The following is a 20,491-nucleotide window of genomic DNA, read 5'->3' as shown; positions in this document are numbered from 1 at the left end:
GACTGTTTTCTCCTTATAAAGTTCTCTCCCTCCTCTGGCTGCGTCCCCATCCTGGCCAGTCCTGGTGGGATGCGCTTGCCGGGAATTGCACCCCCTGCCCGTAGCTGCATCTCTGAGAGATGGAGTCTGGAGGGAAAACGTGATGAAAACTTTGCTGCTGGACAGCTGATGTGTTGGAATCACGCGCTGGTTGCCCTGGGACATGGAAGTGTGCACACAGCGGTGACTACCACATTTCCTAGAAGTCCCTGCCCCACGCACTGGCATTCCTCTCCTGCCTGGGGGTCCCTGCCTCAGGATCTTGCCAGTGGTACCACCTGGGGCTGCCTGGCCTGTCCTGGCCCTCCCTGTGTGTCCTAAGGGTCACCCAACACACTAGAGAGCACCTGTCAGGGACAGAGGGCTGGGACCCCACACCTCCATGGGCTTTGGGAGTGCACTGGTACCTTGGCAGCAGCATGGCTTGTTATGAACAAAGGCTTGAGAAGTTTCTTGGATAACTCTGTTCAGTTACTGGTTTTCCTTCCCTGGGCAGTTAAGCTGCCCAGGATCAGGACCCAGGATGGGGGCGGGGGGTGTTCCTGGTGGAGCCCTGAACTGCCTCTCCTTGTCTGGCCCTTGGATGGATGCAGGATGCTGCAGCCTGGGCTCTGGGAACCCTCCTCAGCCTGACACATCCCTTCCTGCTCCCCCAGACCCTTCAGCCCTACTCTTCCCAGGTTTGGTGATTGGTGCAACACTCCAGGGCCATTGTGGCACCTTGTGGATGGTGCTGTCCTGTGAGATGGTTGGGATCCATCACCTGGTGTACTCAGGGTCACCTCACAGGGCCCCCACAGGGGCTGTGCCCTAGTGAAGCCCCACTGTCCTGGTGAGCCCCATTGCCCAAGTGTGTGCAGCAGCCCTCCCCACACTTGGGGTGGCCTTGGTCAGGGACTCCCAACTGTGGGCAATGCTCTGCTCAGGCACATCAGGGCACTGCACTGGGAGGGTCTGCAGTGAGTCAGACTCCTCCTCCAGCAAAGGGATTTTTGGTACTGACAGAGTTGGTAAGGTCTAAGCATGCTGAGGGCAGAGACCAGAAGTCTCATGTGTGGGAGCTCCTGGTGTGTCCTGCTCTGGGGGCACATGGCTGGTTTTACAGAAACACTGCCCTGCAATGCAGCCATGGCTGGGGGAGTCCCATCCTCCATCACCTTCTTTAAGGGAGGCAGGGAGGGACATTGGAGCAGCAAATCCTTGCTGAGAGAAAGCTTGGGACAGCTGCTTTTAATGGAAATAAATCACGCACTACTCCACCATGTATTTGTATGGGCTGGGGGTGTGCAGGTCATGGTTTGCCAAGTGCACAACTGGTGCCAGCAGGGCTCTTCTCACCCTAGCAGTGCCACTTCACTGCAGAAAGATCCTTACAGGAACAGCCTGACAGTGCTGCCCTGTCAGTGGGCCACTCTCAGGCTGGGGTCTTGCTCTCCTTGCTCAGATTTGAGAAGGGACACTGAAAATGACACCATTCCTCTTCCTAGACACCTTGGTTCTTGTGGGCAGCAATGGGTTGAGTTGTTCCCATGGATGCAGGGAGGGGTCAGTGGGGGCTTGGGTCCCACGGGCTGCCCCTCTCTGAGTGTCAGGGCCACAGGAATTGCTGAGTGTCACTGCCAGACTGCTGTGACACCTGGGGAGGGCTGGTGGGCATGGGAGCTCACAGCTGATGTCACTTGCCCTGAGCTGGCCTTGCTCCCAAGGCTCCTTCCTGTGCACAGGAACCTCTGCCACTGGTGTTGATAAGTGCCATTCTGTCTGGGCTTGTGCTGCAGAGTGCTGGGTTCGGCTCTGCCTGCACAAGCCCACCCTTCCTCCTGTACCCAGTGTGAACTCTGGATGAACTCTGCAGCGGAGATTGCAGAGGTGTTGTTTGCTTGAGTTAATGTGTGACAAACAGCCAGAAGAGCACTCGGCAGTGGAGGAATTGGCAACGGCCATTTCTCCCTCGGCTTGGAAGCATGAGCAGTTTGTTGCCCTGAGGGGTGTAGGGGTATGTGGGGTGTGTGGGACTGGGCAAGCTGGGTGTCTGGTGCTGGGCAGGCTGTTGGGATTATCTTCTGTCTGGTTTCCTGGCCAAGCACAGAGCAGGAACGACTCACAATACCTGTCCCTGCTCTGGCACCTCGGGCAGAAGTGGCAGGAGATAAGTGCCTGTCTGTCCCCTGGGGCTGACTCCCAGGGCTATCCCTCTGGCTCTGTGCAGTCAGGACTGTCCCTCAGGGGCTATCCAGGGCGCTCTGGGCTTGGACCCAGCACCTCACCAAGAGGAAACCTCCCTTGTTTCCAGCTTTAGTGCCCACTTCACTCACCACCTTGTATCGCGGAGGCATCTGTCTGCCCAGGCACTGGAAAATGCCGCCCATGGTCGCCCAGCCACATTGCTGCTGTTATTTTTACTCTCCTTAGTAAGACAAGGTTCCATTAAGAGGGTGTTTGCACTGCCGAAGCCCAGAATAACTCCTCATTTGCTCAAGGTGTTCAGTGCAGGACTGCGACTTTCCTCGCCCCCACCCCGCTCCTGGAGCTGCTTCAAAGCGAGCCGGTGCCTGCAGTGCCGGTCCCTGCCGTGTGTCCCGCACAGACCAGCCGCTGTTTTGCTCTGCTGGGTGTGTGCCGGGGCGGCTGCAGCCCCTCCAGTGCCCGCACATCCTGACTCAGTTCCTTGTGCAGGCAGATAAACAACCCGTGAAAAAGGGCAGTGTCTGCTCTGAGTCGCCCTGTTAAGTCGTCAACCGATTCCAGGAGCTCTGCCCATCTCCTGCTGCGCTTCCCGCCCCGGGTATTCCCCAAACTCAGCCCTCAGCCGCTGCTCCTGCAGCCCCCCGAGGCCAGGGGCACCTGTGTGCTCCTTGGTGGGGAGCTCAGCATCGTCCCGGGGTGAGGGTCTGTAAGGGGCCCTGCAGGGATGTGACCTCAGGACAAAGTGTTTTATGCCCACGATGACAGGGCCAGCAGAGAGCTCTGGGGGCTGTGTGGGCATCCTGGCATGGAAGATGCAGCAACTACCCCTCTCACACCTCTGCTCTGTGAAATTACTTCCCAAAGCTGGGATGAAAGACCGTATGTGATCGGCAGAGCCAAGGGGGTCAGCCACAGCTAAAGACAAGGCTCCATAAGGGCACACGCAGCCTGGGGCGAGGGAGGATGGGGTTGGTGACGGCATCGCCCTTGGTTTGGGGCTTTGGTTGCCACGGGCAGCTCTGGCCCTGGGCCAGCGGCTGAGCAAGGCGGGCTCAGTGCAGCGCGGGGCTCCCGAGGCGGTGGGGTTTAGAGCCGGCGTCAAGGGGGGCTTGTTCCCAGCTATGGGCAGCTGCCTGCCAGGACAAGCACTGCAGCCTTTCCTTTGGGAGGAGAAGTGGCTTTTTAAGGAAAACCGGACTGTTTTTCCACCTGGTCCCCCAGGCAGGCGTGCTGTGCTCTGGTGTCACGGGCACAGGGCAGATGCAGCCCGGGGAGTTGAGGTGCCTGCTGCTCCCAGGGCAGGCTGAGGGATGTGTGCTGGTGTCGGATGCAGTCCGGGGCTCTGGCTCCCGGCTCACGGCACAGGCTGAGCCAGAGGCTGTTCCCGAAAAATGCGGAGGCTGAACCAGCATGGTCTGGAGGGATTGGCCAACAGCTGATAACCAGCTTCCCTTGGGAGTCCTGGTGCAAGGCACCCCCTCCCGCTCCTAGGGGGGGATCAAGAGGAATTCATTATGTAACTCTCTTTGGTTTTAGGCAGAGTCTGTATTTTTATTTAAAAGAAATGAGAGAAAAAAAACCTTCTCAAAACTCTCCAGTTTATTGGATCTGCAACTACAGTGGGGGCAGGAAAGCTGGGGGCATTTCCTGACAAGGCTCCCAAGCAAGCCCCTGGGAGGTGGATCCTGTGTTGGACAGCAGCAATGCATGCAGGGGAGGTGGATTCTCCAGCTGTGACAAACCTTTCCTTGCTGGTGGCCCCAGGATGGCCACAAGGCCAGTCCCACCGTGGCAGGGTCCCACAGCACTCGAGCGTTGAGCTGCAGTGCTGCAGGACGGGCTCACATCCACTGCCAGGATAGTCACGAGCCAAACACAATGTTTTGCAAACTGATCTGGCTGTACCTGGTGCAAACTGAATTCCAGCCTCTGTCTGTCATTTCCCAGCAGCTTGTTGGAACCCCCCCAGGCCTCCCTCCCCAGGGCACCTGCTCCCCCAGGGCGCCACTCCCTGGTAATCCCTCACCACCTTCATAGCCTGCAGGCTCCAACGGGTCTACAAGGGGGAAATAAGAAGGGTCTGTGCTCCCCAGTTGGTGCACAGAGTGTTTGTGCTCCTCAGTGAGTTCACATGTCCAGATTTCATGTCTGAAGATGGGTGGTTCCCCCAGGGCTAACACATGAGCCGTGTGTGTCCCCCACGCTGGTCACCTGTGCCTGACTGTCCTGTCACCATCTTCCCAGGCTGGGTGTCTGCAGGGCCCCTGAGCAAGCACTGGCCAAGGCGTTTTCCTTCCATCCATCCATCCATCCCTCGGGATGCAGCACAGCTGGGATTTTGGAAAGCAGCTGGGTCAGCCTTTCCCTGGCCAGCACAGATGAGATTGAGTTACGTCCAGCCCTGGGAGCTCTACCCTTTGGCGTTACTCTTCACCCTTCCTGTTTTCCTCTGGTATCGCTGATTTCTTTGGTTTTCCATTTCTTATGGCTATCCTGCAGCTCCCCAGAGCACCAGCAACCCCAGCTCAGTGACAAGCAAGACCTCTGTTTGCTCTGCCAGAGCAGGCACTTGGAGATAACAAAGCTTCTCTGGGATACCTCTGTTTGCAGCCATGTCCCAAAGCCAGGACAAGCTGGTGTCTTTGTCCCATAGCTCAGCTCCCTCTTGCACCCAGAGCTGCACCTGTGTTTACCTGCTGAAACCAGACCCTCTGCCCTGGCTGTCACCCAGGAGGACAAATCCAGGCAAGACAGCGTTCCCACTGTGGCACAGACCAAACCCCCAACTTGTGGTTCTGAACTCCCATGGCTGTTTGTGGCTGAACCCCACTTCCAGGGGCTGCCAGGACAGGAATGGGCCTGTGGTGACTCAGCTGGCACCAGAACTGCTGGGGGGCCCATCTGGGGGGCTCTGAATTTTCCTACGTGATATTGTCAATGCATGTCTGCCTTGTCACTCACTTCCCACGCTTCCTCCTTGACTGGGACAGGGCACAGCTGGGGCAGTGCCTGGGAGCGTGGGAACCCCAGCGTCTCTTGCTCTTCCTCTTCTTTTTTTCCTCTTCCCTCTGTCTTGTCACAATTGAACCCAGTGATCCTCCAGCCCCTGCAATTTGTAGGGCAGAGCTTGATTGGTGGTGAAGAGAAGAAGAAAGAGGAAGAAGAGTGCTGTGGGTGTCTCTGGTCCCTGCTCTGTGCCAACCCACGTACTGTCTGCTCTGCTGGAGCAGGGCTCATGAACCACAGGGGGAATGGCTGACCAGGAACTGCCACGGGGAAGAGAAAGTCATCTCCTGGGGCTGGGATCTGTGCCTGATCCATGGACCCTCCACTTCTCTGAGCTGGTTTTGTTGTCTGCTGCATCCAACATTTTTGACCTTTTTTCCTTTGGAAAAAAAGTATTTCCTGGGGTCTTGTGGGAGCTTTCCTCCAAGACTGGAGGATGCTCTGCACCTTGGCACTGCCAGACCCCAACCAGCCCACACTGCTGGATCCCTGACAAATGATTTTGCCATTTCATGAGGGAAAGGAGACATTGATTAACTCCTGTACTTGCCTTTCTGGAAAGGTTATGGCTTAATTGGTCAAATTTGGGAGTCATAAATCATGTGCTGAAAGATCAGCAGAGATAAGGAAATTTATCCAGAATGTTGCAAAACACTGATTGGTAAGAGGGGAGGAAGGATCTAGTTGTGCCCACTCAGCTGTGGGGGCTGATGGCTCTTCAGTGCACAGGACTCTTCCAGGAAAACGATTCACCCTCCAGCCACAGGCCGGAAATTCCTCTTTCTGTTATCAGTTAAATGCAGGATTTGCAAAATATCCTTTTTTATTTTACTTATGAAAAAAAAAAAAACAACAGGAAAGTCATTGTTTGTTTTATTCAGAAGAATCATAATTCCATCTGGTTTGAAAAATGACTTTCTTTTTCACTGGAAAGCGCAATTTCTCCAACCTAAAAGCTGTAATGGGGAGGATACAGCAGATCAGCTCTCAACAGAGCAGAAAATTGAGCAAGGGAACTGTCAGGCTTGGCTTGGAAGGATGCTGGAGGGAGAAAATATTTTTGGCTCTCACAGTGAGCTGGGCCCCATCCGGGTGACCAGAGCTTGCTCTGGCCACATGGGATGGGGATTGGGCACACTCAGCTGTAGGACATGAGGGTGGGGAGCAGGGACATATCATGAAGAGGTAGAAATGTCCTGGCTCAGTGACCTTGGTGCCATTCAGGACATGGCATTATTGGAGAATGGAGAATTGCAGAACTCTAGACTCGCACAGGACAGGCTGTGCCGACCTGTCTGGGTTCTCTAGGACAACAACTTTTAAACCAAAAGGAATGGGATAGACACAGTGACCAAGATTTCAGTGGAGCAGGGACAGAATTGTTAATAGGGAAATCAGTGTTGAGCTGGGGAAGATGGAGTCTAAAAAAACTGTACGGAGAAGTAAAGACAATTGGGTAGGATTAGGAGTGGTGACAGGCAGAGCTCCTGTGACAGGGCAGGGTCGCCCCGTTAATGCTTCAGGAATGACCCAGACAGGAGGAGCGTGGCGCCCGCAGGGGGCAGCTGGGGCCGTAAGGAGCTCAGCGGGGCTTAGCTTCGGCATCTGGCAAAAACAAGGCTGAGGGGGGTATGAGTGATGCTCAGGCCGACTGGGATGGGCCAGTGCCCTTTGCCGAGGCGCAGCATCCTGCAGGGTGCGAGCCATGACCGTGCTGGGCTGGGAGGAGGAGTGTGTTTTTCTGGAACGGCCTCCAAGGCAGAGATTGCTTCTCCTCTGATGTCTCTTGATTAGCTCATGCTGTGGCTGCCCAGGGGGGCGGCCGGCCAGTGCCTGGCCCCGACCCGGGGTCCCGCCTGCCATCACCCACTCCCGGATCCACACAGACAGTGTGGGGACAGGGTCCCCGGGGACCTCAGGCTTCTTTGGACTGGGATCAGCAAGGTCGCACCCAGGCCAAATGGGTCCCAACGGCTTCAGGACAGTGCATTCCCAAAACAGAGCAGGGAGGTTGGGCAGGATGACACCACTCTGCTCATGTACTGGGAGGGAGAACAGGAGACCGAGGCACTTAACCCTTACAAAAAGGATCCTTTGAACAGGACCAAGGTGCTGGCAGCAAGTAGGAGAGCCAGGCTGTGGGCACAGCACATGTAGGGGACACAGGGGGCATTCTTGGTGGCACCAGCTGCCTGTTGGCATTGTGCTGGGGTGGTGGGAGGAACTGCAACTTGCCACCCTTCTCCATGAGGACCATCCAGGTGTTTCTCTTCAGGTTTATTAATGTTAATGGAGTTAGTCTCGTGTTAATGAGCACACACAAACCCAGGGCCCACTGCTGGGGCTCAGCCAGGGCTGCAGCAGCAGCAGCACAAGGATGGTAGAACCATCCAGTGGAACAGGGAGCACAGTCAGTGACAGGAACATCTCACAGGTCTGCACTCCCTGGGATGCTCCAGGCACAGCTTCTAAAGTGGGAACCCTCCCCACTGCCTGAGACAAGGCTGGTACTCGTAGGAATAAAGGCACTTTATGGGAGCATTGCTACACATTTGGTAGATTGTGAATGAACCCTGTGAGCTGGTGACAGAATTACTGCTGATCCACGACTGGAAGAGCGTTAAGGACAGGGAACTAAAGATTCTGGGACTGAGGGTAGGGTAAGAAGTTCCAGCATCCCACCTCTGAGCATGGGAAGTCTCCAGTCCATGATTGAGACTTGTGCAGCTGGAAAGAAACAGCCCCAGCTGGAGGAACTGGTTACTTGGCATTCGCTTTAGCTGAATTTTCAGTGTGGTGGTTCTCCAGGTAAATGATCTGCTGGGCTTTTTCAGATGGGCAGGGTGGTCTGGGACTCTGGAAGTCCCTGGGCAAAGCCAGGCTTGCTGCTGGGGCTTCTTCCATGGAGTTCTGTGAATCTGAGTCTTCAGAGGAGAAACTGCTCTGGCTGGAAATCTGGAAGTACTGGGCAGCTTCTGCCCGTGGTCCCGCCGGTGCACCAGGTGTGCTGGGATCTGAGGCAGTGCCATGGGGCACAGCAGCAGGACGTGGTGGGTCAGCACCTGGGAAGCGTGTCCAGGGAGGCAGGGTGAAGGGACGCCTCCGAGGGGCCTGTCTGCGCTCCTGGGGGTGGTGTCCTGCCGCTCCCAGGCTGCCTTTGCTCCTGGCTTTGGGATGGGGAGTGTCAGCAGAGATGTGGTGGTGAGAGGTGTGGACATCCTGAGGTCCCAGCCGGCAGTGAGGCTGCACAGAACTCTGCTCCACACCCAGCGTGGAGCCAGGAGTGGTGCTGGGCTGGGACTGTCCTGGCCCCTGGGGCTGTCCTGGCCCCTCAGTGCTGGTCTCTGGCTGCTCTGCCAAACCCCTGGTCCCCAACACTGTTGGCTCAGGGCTGTGGGCTGCTCTGCACACCGAGACTTCTGTGTGAGGGGCTGCAGACCCTGGGCTGGGGGGGCTGGAGGAGTCTCCCTGCCCATCACTTTGTGCTCCCCAGGCCTCCTGCAGTTCTGCCAGCATCTCCTCCAGGATCTGCCGGGTCTCCTGGTACCTGTGCTGTGCCTCTGTCCAGGCTGCCAACCCTTGGCTGCTCTGCATCCTGCGCACCTGAGTCTTCATGTCCTGCAGCTTCTCCAGAGCAAACTCCACTGAGAGCTTTTGGAAGGATCTCTGCAGGCACCGCAGTGCTTGGCCTTCCCCGCGCTGCGCCCGGGCCGAGCACTGCCGGCAGTCCAGCTTCAGCCCTGCCACCTGCAAAAGAGGACAGAGTGGCTGGTTTCATGGCCACCAGAGGCACCATGTCCTGCAGGGGAAGATCCTCTTCACCCACCTTGTTGGAGAACCGGATGAGCTCCTGCAGCAGCTCCCGTTCTGCCTGCCGCCGCTCCAGCTGCTTGGAGAAGCTCGTCAGCTTTGTCTGGAAAAGGGCTGCAGCCACTTGGAAGGCATCTGCCTCAGGGAATGTTGTGTCTTGAACCTCAGCCGCCTCCTGGCACAGGGTCAGGCCATGCTGGTACCGAGCCTGCAGGGACAAGAGGAAGGAACAGCTCCACACTTGGGAATGGTGCTGACCTGGGATTTGTGTGCAGGGTGATGCACTGCAGGTTACACTTGGTATGCCCATTACAGATGGATGGGAAACACTTCTGGGCAAGTGAAAAGAAACAAAGCAATAAGATTCTTCAAACCTCTGCTCTGCCCTGGCCTGGTTCAAAATGCACCAAATGCACCTCCTGTCCTGAGTGGGGTCACCATGCCTCACCCTCCCTGCAGTGTGTGTGACTAAAGGACCTACACATCCAGGGGAACCAGAAGATCCTCATCACAATGTTATTTGTTGTCTGATGGATGCTCAGGATTTGAAGGAAAAAGGAGCTGCATGGATGGAGTGCAGCACGGGTTGGGGACAGCAGCCCCAGCCCAGCTCACATCAAGGAACAGTCCAGCCAACCCCTCACTGGAGCAGGACCGCCCAGAGTTCCCACAATGCTGAGCCTGACAACTGCAATGTGACTCAAGAGCTCTGCCTAGAACCTCTTTCCAAACCCAGAGGGTGTCTGTTACAGAAAAGCCCCTCCAGACGTACTGTGGCCTGGGCGAGGAACTCCTTGAAGCGCTCGGTGGAGCCCTGGCAGATGTCGAGACTCCAGTCCTCAGTGCCCATCTCCTGCAGCCGAGCTGCTGCCTCCCCATCCAGCCAGGACCCCAGCTGTGAGAGAGCAGGACAGGGATCAGGAGGGATGGCCATGGCAGCTGTGTGTCCACAGCACCTCCCCTTCCTTCCCCAGCCAGGCATCCCAGCCCAGGCCCAGTCACACACAGTTGCTCTTAATGAAAATCAAAGCTCAGGCAATCCTGCCATTCTCCAGGCTTCCGTCATCATCAAAAACAAAGGAAATGTGACCAAAACACTCAGCCACGGAATGCCACAGAGGGCAACTTCAACTTGTGGCACCCCAGGGACACCCAGCTCACCTTGCCAAACTCAGTCTCGAGCTCTTGGACTTTGCGGAGGAACTCCAGGTGTTCCAGGCAACTGTTGGATTGGGACACGAGGTTGTGAAGTTCTTCCTCCAGCTGACTATACAGCCCCTCAGCCAACTCCATACCAGCCCTGAGGGTTGGGAGGAGAGGGGCCATCAGTGCCAGGTGCTGCCAGGCAAGCTCAAGGATGCACAAGGTGGAGGGGAGCAGTTCTCTTGCTCAGCTCTTGACCCCAGCCCTGCAGGCACCTGGACCCCAGCCGGAGCAAATGGATGGCAGGGACCACAGGATGGGAAAGCCCCCTCTATCAGTGCAGCCCAGCCCCACGGAGAGAAGGGAGCAGGAGAGAGCAGTGGTCTGGCTGAATGCATGGACTGATGGAGCAGCGCAGCATGGCTGGACCAGTGTGGCATCACCAGATGGGTGCAGCATTACTGCCTGAGAGCGACATCATTGGGTGAGTAAGGAATGGCCCAATTACAGCATGGCTGGATGAGTAACAGCATGGCCAGATTACAGCATCACTGGATGAGTATGGCACATCCAGGTGGGGTGACATTACTGGATGACTACAGTACGGCCAGAGGAGCCATGCATGGCCAGATTATGGCATCACTGGATGAGTGCGGCATGGCCAGACAAGTGCGACATCACCGGACGATCACGGCATGGCCGGGTGAGCACAGCACAGCTGGGCGGGTGCGGCATGGATGGGACTTGGCCCCATCTAGTGGCTTTTCCCGAGCCCAGCCCAAGGCACTGTTGCCGGCATTGCAAAGCAGTGACAGATCTGGCCTGGAGTGGGGCAGGACACCCTCTCAGGGATCTGGCACCAGGGAGGACGAGGGGACTCCTGCAATGGGCTGTCCTAGACATGTAGTCCATGCTTTCAGATCAGGACCGAGTGTGGCAATAGCTTGGGCTCATGGGGACTGGGCTGTCCATGGTAAGATGGCTATGTCAGCCAGCAGGAGCTGGGGGTCCCTGGCACTGGCACCCCTTGACCAGCAGAACTGCCCTGTCCTACCTGACGTGGTCGGAGGTGCAGAGGCGAGCGGCCTCCCTGCGCAGCCTGGCCAGCACGAACCCCCCCTCGCGCTGCACCCGCACCAGCTGAGGGTCACTCAGCACTTTCTGCATCAGCTCCTGGTGCCTCCTGATGCCTGTGGCCGCATCCTGTGGAGGAAGGGAAGGTCACACAAGTGTCTCACCTGGGGACTCACCTGGGGTCTCAGCCAGCACAGGACAGGTACAGCAGCACCCCAGGCAGGAGCAGAGGGGACAGGGAACAGCCCCACGGCCAGGAGCAGCCAGTCTGGGAGCAGTTATGCCAAGTTTTGGGCAACTGGAGTGAAATGTTGCTGTGGCTGCACTGCAGATGGGCACTTTGGGAATGTCCCCAGCCTGTGCTGCTGCCACCTCTGTTACCTGTGTCCCTGCCAGCGCGTCGGTGTTCCGCAGTGCCTGGATGCAGCGCTGCAGCAGCTCCAATGCCCGCTTGAGGCTGGCTGTGAAGGGCTGCAGCTTCTGTGGGGGACACACATGGTGGGTCAGTGGAGACAGCCTGCCCGTGAGGAGGAGGAGAAGGAGGAGCAGTGCCAGGACAGATCAGGAAAAAACTGTGAGGCACTGGGTTAAAGCTGATGAGGAAGGGAATGTGGAGGTGGATGGGCAGCTGCAGGCAGGAGCAGGTGGGAAGGAGCTTGACCCTCCTGTACTCACAGCCCTCCTTTTCATTCCCCTCTCCCAGCCCTTTCTGTTGCTTTTCCAGGGATGTGTGTGGGGCATGTAAGATGCAGTGGGGACAGAGGGACACGGGGGAGGTGAAGCAATGGCTCATGGCGTGGTAACAGACACCTGGAAGAATTGAACCCACTCGCCGTGGCAGTAGGGGAAGGAACCATCCAGCTCTGGGGGCAGCTGGGAGCTGTCAACGTGGCGGCCCAGAGCCTTCAGCGATGTCAGGGTCTCCACCTGCAGGGCACAGGGCTTGTAAGGCTGCCTGGGGCAGGGAACAACCCCCAGCCATCCCAGCTCAGGGGACAGGGACAGGCTCACCTGCACCCCGGACAACTTTTCACGGTGGGAGACCAGCTCCTTCTCGGCCAGGAGCAGCATGCTGTGGATGCAGCCTGGAGAGACACTCTGTGGGAGGCAGGCAAAAATCACCAGGGCAAACCCCACATGCAGCCCTCAGGTCACCCAAGGCAGTGCTGGGGTTTCCTGGGTTGGCTGAGGCTGGTGAGCTTGTTGCAAAGGAAAAGGCTCCCACTCTCAATGATGTGGGAGATGGAAGCATGTCACTCAGGCCATGACCTCATACCAGCTCCCTGGCAAAAGGCCGTGGGAAGAGCCTCATGAGTGAACCCCCTCTCTCACACCAGTGACACTTCCCCATGTGAGGAGCATCAGGGCCAACATGGGTTTTATTGGGCATACAAAGGCAAAGGGTGCTGTGGCAGGGGGAAGACCAGAGCCCCTAGACAGCACAGGGCACTCCTGTGGCACTACCTGGGCACTGGCACAAGAACTCTGCCACAACAGTGGATTGTCACTGCAGAGCCCATTTCCTGGTGAACTCATGTAGCAAGATGCTGGAGGGCTCTTGGTGATGCCTGCTGGGTGATGGCAGAGCTCAGAAGGGACCTTTGGGGATCGCATGGAGAGCAGGCACAGGGGAGGCTCTGAGGGACCCCTAAAGGGTGGCAGCACTCCCTCCCCGACAGGGACACCCCTGGCATGTCTATGGCACATGGAGCCTGGTGTACCTGGACAGAGCGGAAGGCTGAGAAAAGGATGGGAGAGGGCAGCTGCTTCCTGGCATCCACCACAACTGTCAGCCCAACATCCTTTGCTTCTCGCCTCTCACCATTCTTCACCTCTTGCCTAGCGAGGGGAGACACAGCAGGAGTGGGGGTCTTTCCCTGAGGCAAGACCCTCTCAAAGCCCCCTCCCACATTCTGCATCCCCCAGGCAGGCAGGAACCGACAGACACAGGCAATGGCCTTGTCCCTGTGGGATTGCCCCAGCCAAGGGCCTAGGGCGTCTTCCTCTGGCAGGGGCATGGTCCAGGGTCCTCGGGGATGTGCCGAGTGTGAGGGATGCTGGGCATCCATCCCATCTTAGCCTGAGAGCTGCCTGGGAGTCCTGAGCCAGGCAGCAGCTGGGGGTCATTGCCAGGTCCTGCTGGCCCTTACCTGGGGAGGGAGCAGAGGTAGAGGATGAGCCTCGCCAGCTCGGCAGCTGAGCACCACGCAGCCCGCCAGGCACTGCCACTGGTGGTCACCAGGAGGAGGGCCCTGCCCAGCCTGTCTGAGCTCCCTGTTGGGAAAGGGTGAGTGACGCCTCTGGCAGCCACCTGCCAGACTTGAGCACCCCACAATGGGCTGGGGTAACCATCAGTGCTGCCCCAGCTCAGAGCCCACCATGGTGCAGCCCCTTGGGCCCTTCTGGAGGGAGAGGGCCAACCCAGGGGGGCTCTTGGCATGACCGTCTGGAATTCCAGAGCTGCTGAGGACATTTTCCTGAGAAAAAGATGAGTTTTGTTACTGCTTTTTGGTTCTTGGGAAAAAGAAGGAGCCAAATGTTTAGTGTTTGGCAGCTAAAGCTGAACAGCTTCACTGGAGAGGAATGGTGTGGGAGGGCTTGGGGCGGCTGGGACCGGGGCAGCTGCTCTGCACAGGCTGCCTGCATTTATGTTTTTAATGTTTTTGCCCAGCTGAAAGGAAATTTTCTGCTTGGAGTATTTCTGGCCTCCAGTAAATACCTAAAACCTTCCTCCAAAACACCCTTCCAGCAGCCTGTGTTTCCATCCAGAGGCCTCTCCTGCTCATTCCCCGGGCTCACAGTGCCAGCCAGTACCTGGCAGGCAGATAATGCCCGAGCGCAGCAGCCCAGCGTGCAGGTCCTGCCAGGCTGGAGGCTCCCGACCACCAGTGCCAGTGCTGGGCACGGAGGGACCATTCTTGCAGCTGGCACTTTCCAGGGACCGTTCCTCTGTGGGACCAGCAGTGGCTGCATTCATACCTGTGCACAGGGATAGAGGAGAGAGAAGCTGGTGACACTCAACAAAGCAGAGGAATAGCAAAGCCCTGGCAGTGCTCGGTCAGGTGCCACAGCCCCACAGGATGGTACCTTTCCCTGCTGCCCTGGCTCTGCCCATCCTGGGTGAGTAGATGGCCGACATCTTCTTCCAGGCCCCTTCAGGCTGGCTGGTGACTCTTTCATCCTCGGGGGTTGCCCCGAGCCGTGTGCCCTTCAGGAATGAGAACTTGTGGCTGGAACCTGTGGGGGGCCGAGGCCTGCCCCGCTGCACCACCCCCCCTTGCCCCGGCACACCAGGAGTTGCTCGGCGGGACTGGCGGGTGAGGAACGTGGGGCTGCCAGCCCCCTTCCTGTGCTGTGTGGGGGTCTCACGGGGGGTGGCAGGGGGCAGCTCGGAGCCAGGGCTGTCCGGCTCCTCCAGGATGGCTGCCATCAGCCCAGAGCCGAAGCTCACCGGGTTCTGCAGTGCAGCCATGTAGGATTCACGTTGGCGGCCCTTTGGGCCATGTGGCCCTGGCTCCTGGCTCAGCTTCCTTCCCATGCACGGGCTGCAGGGACTCTCCTCTGAGCTCAGTGCTCCCCCACACGGCCAGGCATCTGCTCCCTCTCCCCCATTCACCCAGGGGAGCATCTCCTCAGCCCCAGCCCTTCTTCTCCCTGGAGGGCAGGTGGGCAACAGGGATCTGGTCAGGACATCCATGTCCTCCTGGGATTGCTCCAGCAGGTCCACATATTCCCCCTCCAGGTTCTGGCTGATGATGTCACTGATGCTGGGCACAGCCAGCGTGGCTGGCTTCTTCCGCAGACCCGCCTGCTCCACCTTGATCAGTCCCGGGTATCGTCCCTGGCTTGACTTCCTAGAGGTGGCCTTGCAGCCTGGGATGGTGCCCACCATGTGGCTGTAGGATGTGGGGACATTTGCTGTGACATGGGGCACAGGTGTGCCAAGTGCTGCTGGCTCAGGTGCAGTCTCAGGAGCAGGTTCATGCCGGGCACCACTGTCAGCTCCAGCCCTGGGCTTGTCGGTGAACTCAGGCGTGGCAATCCGGCTCCACGGCAGCGGGGTGACACCGTTCTCGGTGGCCACCAGGCAGGTGTGCAGGGGAGCTCCAGCCCAGCTGCTGTTTACCTCCTCCAGCCAAGCGTTGGTGAAGAGCAGTGCGTGTGTGGCCTCAGGGACAGGTGTCTCCTCCACTGAGTGCAGGTCCAGGGAGAGGTGCTTGATGGTGACACGGGCTGTGTGCTCCTCACAAGGCTCTGCCTGCAGGTAGAAGTCCCCAGGGCGCAGCAGGAGGGGGTTGAGCGGTGCGAGGTGCACAACCACCTTCTCGTGCAGACATAAGGGCCAGCCTTCATGGAGAAAGATGCGGTTAAAGTAGGGAGCCTGGGAGGGAGGAAGAACACAGCGCATGAGAGAGTCCTGCCAGCCCTGTGCCTCCCAGCCATCCCCACACACTCCTGCTGCCCGGCCCTGTGCTTCCCATGATAAGGATGAAAGAGCCTGGTGACGCAATGCACATCCCTGACCCAAGCCTCTGCAGCACAGCCCTGCAAGCCCACCCTGAGCCATGGCTATTCCCCGGGTGCAGAGTCTTCCCACGTGCTTACAGAGGGAAAAACACCTGCTTGAGCCTCTCTAAGATCCAGACAAGATGATCCCTGCCCTTACTGCCGTGACCACATATGCTGGACAAATCCCAGGGAGCTGGGTGTGCCATGATCCCTTCTGCAGAGCGGTTGGGACAAAGAATGGACGTGCAGGGAAGGGAGCCCACAGGTCAGTGTGCCCATGCGGGCAGAACTCCTTAGGGCAAACCCCCGTGTCTGGGAGCGGCTCAGGGGGGCAGTGCTGTGGGGCACGGGGACTTACGCAGGCCGCCTGCCGCAGGCGCTCGAAGAGCCGCTTGGCCGGGATGAGGAACTGGAGCAGGCAGCAGAGCCCATCCCCCTGGTAGCTGGTCTCCAGCAGCCGAAACACCTGGCCCAGGACGGTGGGAGCAGTGGCTTCGAAGGGCGGGTAGAGGGCCTGGAGAGCACTTTGCACCGCCGCATCCAGCGACCCGGCATCCTGCGGGAGGGAGGCAAGTGTCGCTGGTGGGAGAGTGGCCCCGCAGAGGGGACATCGTTGTGCCGGTGCCCACCATCCCACGCTGCCTGTGTCAGGGCCCTGGGACGCCCACACTGGCAGTGCTGCTGAGCTCAGGTGCTCCAAACCGTCCTGGGCTGGAAACGGGGGCAACCGGGAGTGGAGCAGGGCACGCACGGTGTAGGCGGGGCGTGCGGCACGGCGGGTCCGGTTCCCAGAGCCGGACTGTGGTTAAGGAGCCTGGGATAACCCCCGAGGCAGCAGCCGCCTTGCTCGGCCGCCAGCCATGTGGAGGCGGAGGAGCAGCAGAAGCCGGGGGGTTAAGCGGAGCCAGACCAGACAGATCGTGGGGCTGTGCCGGGCTCCGCAGCTCGCTGCAGGAATGCAGCAGATGGGAGGAAGGACAAACATCTGAAGATGGATAGGGTGTTTCGGTCCAGACTCATTGCTGAATTCGCCAAACTCAAAATTATTCCTGTATTTTCTGGGAAGCGTTCTGCCGTGTTGCATTCCCCAGCACTGCTCCAGAGCGGGGTGAGGACACTGGGTCTGTGCCACCTGTGAACCAGCAGTTCCCAGTTCATTCTCTCGGTGCTGCAGGAGCTGTTGGCTGTGTGGCACGCCTGGTACATGGAGAGAAGACATCCCACGGCTCCCGTGATGCCCGGGCTGTGCTCCAGGCAGCGTGGGGATGAGTCTGGCACAGCTGTCAAGAGGACCCCATCGGCAAGTGGGGAAGAGGAGCATCCTCCAAGCAGCTGGGTCCTGCTCCTGTAAGAGCACCCAGGAAGTCTGGTGGGATTAGCTCAAGGTGAGCATTAGTTTCAGGCAGCTAATCCCTGGTCCAGGAGCCCGTAAAGAGACAAAAGGGCCACGGTTAATTCAGCTTAATTAGTTTTAATGCGCTTTAGCTAAAGCACTTTGCAGTCATGCTCTGGTTAATTCTTCATGTCTTCTTTTCCATGTCTCAGCACAGGAATCTCCTGCCCTTGCACCTGACAGGAGAAGCCACAGAGCAGAGCAGAAGAGGAGGCAAGCCAGTTCCTTCTCAGGGTCCTGATCTGCCATTGTGTTTCCTGTCCAGGCGTTCTGTCCTTGGACCTTTCTCCTCAAGCTTTGTCTTATTGTGTACAGTTCCTAGAATGGACTGGAGACTTTACTCTGGAAAATCCCTGATGAAGGGCAAAGCCCAGCTCCCCATTCCATGTTGCTCCAGTGGGGCCCTGGTGCAGCCACCTGGTCCCCAGTGCTGAACCCAGGTGGGTGCCCACACCTCCACGCCCAGCACTGCTGAGCTTGACTTCCTCCCCGTCCCAACACTGAGGCAAGGAGACACAACAACACAGGAGGATCCATCCAGCTCCAAATGCTGCCATGAGAGATGAGCCAGAACTGTCTGCCTTGCCTCCAACAGTCTTTTAAATCCTCCCACGGGTGGTGACTCCACCATTGCCTAGGCAGCCTGTGCCAGAGCTTGACAACTCATTCAGTGAAGAATTTTTTCTCTAGTATCCAGTCTAACCCTCCCCTGGCACCACTTGAGGCTGTTTCCTGTTGCTCTATCACCCAGGACTTCATCCAGTGACAGAGACCGCATGAGCCAGTGTCAGGAGAGAACCAGGGACTGATGGAGGCACCACACACAGCCCGAGTTGTGCTGGGGAATATTTTGGCCTGGAATGATTGACTAAAAATGTTTTCATGGAGTGTCACAAAGCACTTCATCACTGGGGGAGGCTTTTGGGGTAACCATGGTGCAGCGTCTCCGAGTTCGTAGGCGAGGCCACATCCGGGCCGGCCAGGAGCCCATAGGAATCCAAAGGCAGCCAGTTATCCCAGTCCCTCCACCCGCTGGGAGGGAGCCGGAACAAAGGCATTAGGGAGCATAAGGAGATTTACATTTGCAAAGCTATTTCCATTTTAATAAGCCAAAGTGCTGTTAAATAGAGATTGATATTTCTCCCCAAATACTCATATTTTTAAACTGGTTTACATCAACAAGACGGGCTGGGCTTTGGGGTTTTGGTGTGGTAAAGTTGTTAAACCCATGCCCAAAGCCACAGGGTGACTCAGCTCCAGCTCCTTTCTCCCCCCTGCTCAGGAAGGAGCGAGGTTTGAGCCTGGGACCAGTCCTGAATACCAATTCCTCCGCCTGTCCGCAGCCCTTGCTGTCACCAGCTTTGGCAGGACACGATGCGAACGCTCAGCCCGGCCCGGAGCGGGAGCTCAGCTCAGAGCCCGGGGCAACGGCACGTGCGGGCTGCGGTGGGGAACGGTCCAATGGGGCTGCCGAGCATCCCCTGCGCCGGCACGGCTCACACGGCAGCTCCACTCGCTGCACGCATCCCCCCGACAAACTTTGCAGGGAAGTTTAAGCACCGCAAGATGCAGCCCCGCACACACCTGCCCAGGCGGCCACGGCCACGTCCTCCTCCCTGGCTGATCCCCAACCTTGCACTGACCTCCACCTTCACACCCACCTCCACCTTCACATCTGTCTCTGTCTTCCCACCCACCTCTGCCCTGACACCCTCCTCCACACCCACCTCTGCCTTTGCACCTCCTTCCACCTTCGCTCCCGACCTCCCCCTGCGTGGCTCCCGCCGCCCACCCCGTGCCCACCCAGTGCCCGCGGGACCGGCAGCCGCGGGGAGGGGCGGCGGCAGGGGGAGGGATGCCTCAGGAATTACCATGTTTCCCAGGAAGTGGCAGAGGGGCCGGGGGCCGCGGTATAGACCGTCCCGTCCCTCCTCCTCCTCGCCGGCTGTCCCCGGCCCGGGGCTCCCGGCCGGTCCCCCGTTCCACCGGCGGCTCTTCCCGGCGCCGGCGCCTGCGGAGCCGCGGGCGGGGGCGGGCAGCCCCGGCCCCCCCGGCGCCCTCCGCCCGCCGCGCCTCTGTTGGGGGAAAAAAAGAAGGAAAAAAAAAAAAAAAAAAAAAAAGAAGAAGGAAAAGAAAGAAAAGGCGAAGAAAGCGGGAGCGGGGCGGGGCGGGGGAGGGAGGGGGGTGGCCTGCAGAGAGCCGCGGGGGGCGGGGGGCCGCTTTCCTGTGCCCGCCGGCGGGAGCCCCCCGTCCGCTCCCGGGGCGCGGCGTCCTCGGGAACAGTCCCCGTGTCCCCGGGGCGGGGGGTGGGGGGCGGCCCCCGGCGGGATGGGATGGGATCGGAGTGGAGAGAGAAAGAAACCCCGAGCGGGTGGCAGGAGGCGGCTGTACCGGGGGTCCTCCCCCAGCCCCCGCCGTCCCCCCCGAGCAGCTCCAGGCGGAGGGTCCTGGAACACACCGGGAACACGCATGTGCACGTGTGTGTACATGTCTGCAGACGTGCTCATGCATGCATGTTGTGCGGGGGTGCCCCTCTTTTCCAGTCCACCCGGGGTCAGTGTGTCTCCCCGGCAGTGGTTCTGTGTCCTGGATGGATCTTGTGTCTCCCAGTTCCCATTCCTGAGTTGCCCCAAAAGCGCAGCAGCAGGACAGTGAGTGCCTCTCTGGGGACTTAGAGCTGTTCCAGGGATGGGAAGAACCTACTGAGGGGCAGGATCATGGGATTCAGCAACCAGAACCGTACAAAAACAACCAGCATAAGAGCCAAAGCCACGGATTTGGTCTCTTCTAAGGCAAAGTGCTCCTTCACACAGGCATGCCAGTGCTGGGCACAGACACCTCTCCCAACCCCAGGCATGCTGGGCACAGCTCTCCCAGCCCCAGGCGCTGTGGGCACAGCATCACCAGCTCTGCCAGCCCTGCACAACATCCAGCACTCCCAGCCTCTCTGCGCCTTGCTCAGGCTGGAGTAATTTCCACTGTTGTATTCGTGGGAATGGGCTCAAGGCCGGGACTGCGGCTGGGAAAGGACCAGGGCGGGTGGGACGGCCACAGCGTGGGCTGCAGGCTGCCGGGGCAGTCTGCTAGTGAACATTTGTCCAGGGATCAGCGAGCGGCCAAAGGACACGCTGTGAAAACAAGCCGAGACGGGAGGAGGTGCAGCTGGGCTGCTGGCGTGTGGGAGGGAGGACGGCGCCAGTGAGGCCTTCGCGTTTGCTTCCCATTTCCTTGGGAGCTGGGGAGAGCCCTCCCGCTGCCCGTATGGATCACGAGGACTGCAAGGGCTCAGGCACCAGTGGTCGTGTGGGTGGGCAGAGGCTTGGCCATGGG

At 58.7% G+C, this 20,491-nt stretch overlaps 1 protein-coding gene across 1 annotated transcript; it reads right to left on the bottom strand.

The window, feature by feature from the left end:
- Positions 1–7,537: 7,537 nt before the first annotated feature.
- KIAA1755 lies at positions 7,538–19,035 on the bottom strand (the record flags this gene model as incomplete). The annotated part of the gene is made up of 14 exons (XM_083873188.1): positions 7,538–8,979; positions 9,059–9,250; positions 9,815–9,937; positions 10,204–10,342; positions 11,240–11,388; positions 11,641–11,739; positions 12,070–12,186; positions 12,271–12,357; positions 12,981–13,098; positions 13,410–13,533; positions 14,074–14,238; positions 14,347–15,640; positions 16,127–16,324; positions 18,805–19,035. 14 exons carry the CDS (start codon positions 19,033–19,035, stop codon positions 7,993–7,995), a joined length of 4,023 nt encoding a protein of 1,340 aa, XP_083729314.1. The 3' UTR covers positions 7,538–7,992.
- Positions 19,036–20,491: the final 1,456 nt, after the last annotated feature.

This window comes from Zosterops lateralis (genome assembly GCF_965231275.1).
Source record: "Zosterops lateralis genome assembly, chromosome: 16".
Taxonomy (NCBI): Eukaryota; Metazoa; Chordata; class Aves; order Passeriformes; family Zosteropidae; genus Zosterops; species Zosterops lateralis.
The sequence above is the reverse complement of the archived record's forward strand: the minus strand, read 5'-3'. Positions and strand labels throughout refer to the sequence as shown.